The following is a 2752-nucleotide window of genomic DNA, read 5'->3' as shown; positions in this document are numbered from 1 at the left end:
GATCAAGCCGAGTTCTCCAGATCATTCGAAAATTCTTAGGCTCAGAGCCTATAAATTGAAGCAATTAGGATAAGTGTGTAGTTGTGTATGTAATGTGAAATATGGACTAATTTCTGTAATCTCATCCTTTCACTTTGGATGATGCACTATTCAAAAACGGATAGACAAAAAAAAAAAATCAGTCACAGTCTATTTCATGTTGCTAAAAAAGGAAGATTGCATCCAGTAGCTGATCTTGTTAATAGGTTAATATGCTCTTTTAGTCATCAAAGGCAAATCTAACATATTCTATACTATAACTAAACAGCAATAACAACGACAATAACATATACCAAGTGTAATTTTATAAGTGAAGTCTGTTACGACAAACTTAACTGCAATTGAACTTCCCTTTAATGTGCCTATCAAAATTAAGAAGGAAAGTGCAAATGATGGAAATGGATATGAATATTCGTTACTGCATGGTAAAAACTTCCACGTAAGTTCATCATGATTACACAATTTAAGGAGGTGAAAATATACATTAATTAATAACCATGATTAAGTAAAAGAAATTAATGTATAAATACATGTCATACAGTTATTGATTTGATTTAAAAACATCTTCGATTTTAAGTTTCAGTATTTCATAAAATAGAGGTGAAAGTGCTTTCATAAGCTCCGTAGACCGTTCATCGGGCCTGATAGGTGATGGTCTCACACCCTTCTCAAAGAAATCGTATGTGACATTCTCGCGTCATACGGCTCCGTCCCAAAAGCAGGGACTTCCCTTTCCTTTGACCAACGGGTCTAGCAAAAATGGAAGAGAAAAATATCAACAAGAACTCCCAACTGGAAATTTTCCTTTTCTAAATAAAATAACTCAATATAGCTAGTTGCAAATCTAACCAATCTTTTCTAACTGCAATTACTTGAGTACACGTTTCTATATGTATTTTTCATTATCAAATCTAGTACTGATCAAACTTTAAAGACTAACCAAATGGATGGAAAATTGCAATATATCACCCATATCACACCACCTTTTCATTTTCTTTTTCCTTATCTTTTATTGTTTTCTTTGCCCCCCATAATTTGTCTCTTTCTGCTTTAACCAAATAACTTCCTTCCTCTTCTATCAACCTCCCATGATACCTTTAAAAATAAAATATTTTCTGGTGAACTTGCAAATTTCAGTTTCCATCCACTAGGAAAGTCTTCTTAGTTCTTGGAAATTTGCTATTTTTAGTAAATTTCCTTATCTTCAACTCATTATAAAAGCCCACAATAGGTGACTCTCTCTAACATATCAAATCTCTCCCATTCACTATAGAACTTAAACTACAAAATGTATTTTACAAAAACTAGCTGTATTTCTGGGCTCTTGATCTTGTTCTTAGCTCTTGCATGTGAAGCTAGGGTTCCAAGAAATGCTAATGCAGGGTTTATAACAGTTAAAGATGCTCATTTTGAACTTAATGGATCACCTTTTCTATTCAATGGTTTCAACTCTTATTGGTTGATGCATGTTGCTGCTGAACCTAGTGAGAGGTACAAAGTCTCTGAGGTTCTTAAAGATGCAGCCTCTGCTGGTCTTTCTGTTTGTCGCACGTGGGCTTTCAGTGATGGAGGTGACAGAGCATTACAAGTATCATCTGGTGTTTATGATGAACGTGTTTTTCAGGTAAAGGTTTATGTTCTGTGCAACGACTGCATAAAGAATTTTTACATTACCAAGTTAAGTTAACATACCATATGTACGTAGTTTTATATTTATTGTCTGATATGGTAACCTGGACGATATATCGAGTAATAATTTATTATTAACTTAGGTTATGATAATGTAAAAGTCCTTTGCATCGTGTTATGTATATAACTTAAATTCCATTATTAAATATTTTGTGGTTTAATTATTAAAACAATATGAAATATGTCATTAGTTAATTAGATACTTTTTGTAATTGTTTCTAATTTAGGATTATTAATTATTATTGTGTATTTTCTGGATTTAGGGTTTGGATTTTGTGATATCGGAAGCTAAAAAATATGGTGTTCGCTTAATCTTGAGCTTTGTAAACAACTGGAACGACTTTGGAGGGAAAGCTCAATATGTTCAGTGGGCGCGAAATATAGGGGCTCAGATCAATAGTGACGATGATTTCTATACTCATCCTACACTCAAAGATTATTATAAGAACCACATTAAGGTATGGATAGCAATGCATGAATTTTTTTCACTTAAACTACAATTGTTTGATATTTATGCAATCTAATTCTTAATTATTAATAAAATTTATGTTCTTGTGAAATTGCTACAGAAAGTTGTTACAAGGTTCAATACCATTACTAGAGTTTCTTACAGAGATGATCCAACAATCATGGCATGGGAACTCATTAATGAGCCACGTGACCAAGCTGACTATTCTGGAAAAACTGTTAATGTGAGTCTTAAGAAATAAATTCTTATTTCATTTCCAAATTAGTTATTTAGAAATATCAATGACTGACTTTTTGCTGTAAAATTTTGATTTTTTACTGATATTACTCTAGGTTTGGGTTCAAGAAATGGCAAGTTTTGTAAAGTCACTAGACAACAAACACTTGTTGGAGGTAGGAATGGAGGGATTTTATGGCGATTCGATTCCTGAAAGGAAGCAAGTTAATCCTGGTTATCAAGTTGGAACAGATTTCATCAGTAATCATCTTATCAATGAGATTGATTTTGCCACTATCCACGCTTACACTGACCAGTGGTATATTAACATCTTTTCTG

General features: G+C 32.8%; 1 protein-coding gene across 1 annotated transcript; it reads left to right on the top strand.

The window, feature by feature from the left end:
• Positions 1 to 1327: 1327 nt before the first annotated feature.
• LOC109222173 (mannan endo-1,4-beta-mannosidase 1-like) lies at positions 1328 to 2732 on the top strand (the record flags this gene model as incomplete). The annotated part of the gene is made up of 4 exons (XM_019386561.1): positions 1328 to 1663; positions 1992 to 2186; positions 2298 to 2420; positions 2530 to 2732. Coding segments are annotated over exons 1-4 (857 nt in total), but the record flags the coding sequence as incomplete, so codon positions are not given.
• Positions 2733 to 2752: the final 20 nt, after the last annotated feature.

Source organism: Nicotiana attenuata, unplaced genomic scaffold (assembly GCF_001879085.1).
Source record: "Nicotiana attenuata strain UT unplaced genomic scaffold, NIATTr2, whole genome shotgun sequence".
NCBI lineage: Eukaryota > Viridiplantae > Streptophyta > Magnoliopsida > Solanales > Solanaceae > Nicotiana > Nicotiana attenuata.
Note: the sequence above shows the minus strand (reverse complement) of the source record. Positions and strands in the feature narration are given on the sequence as shown.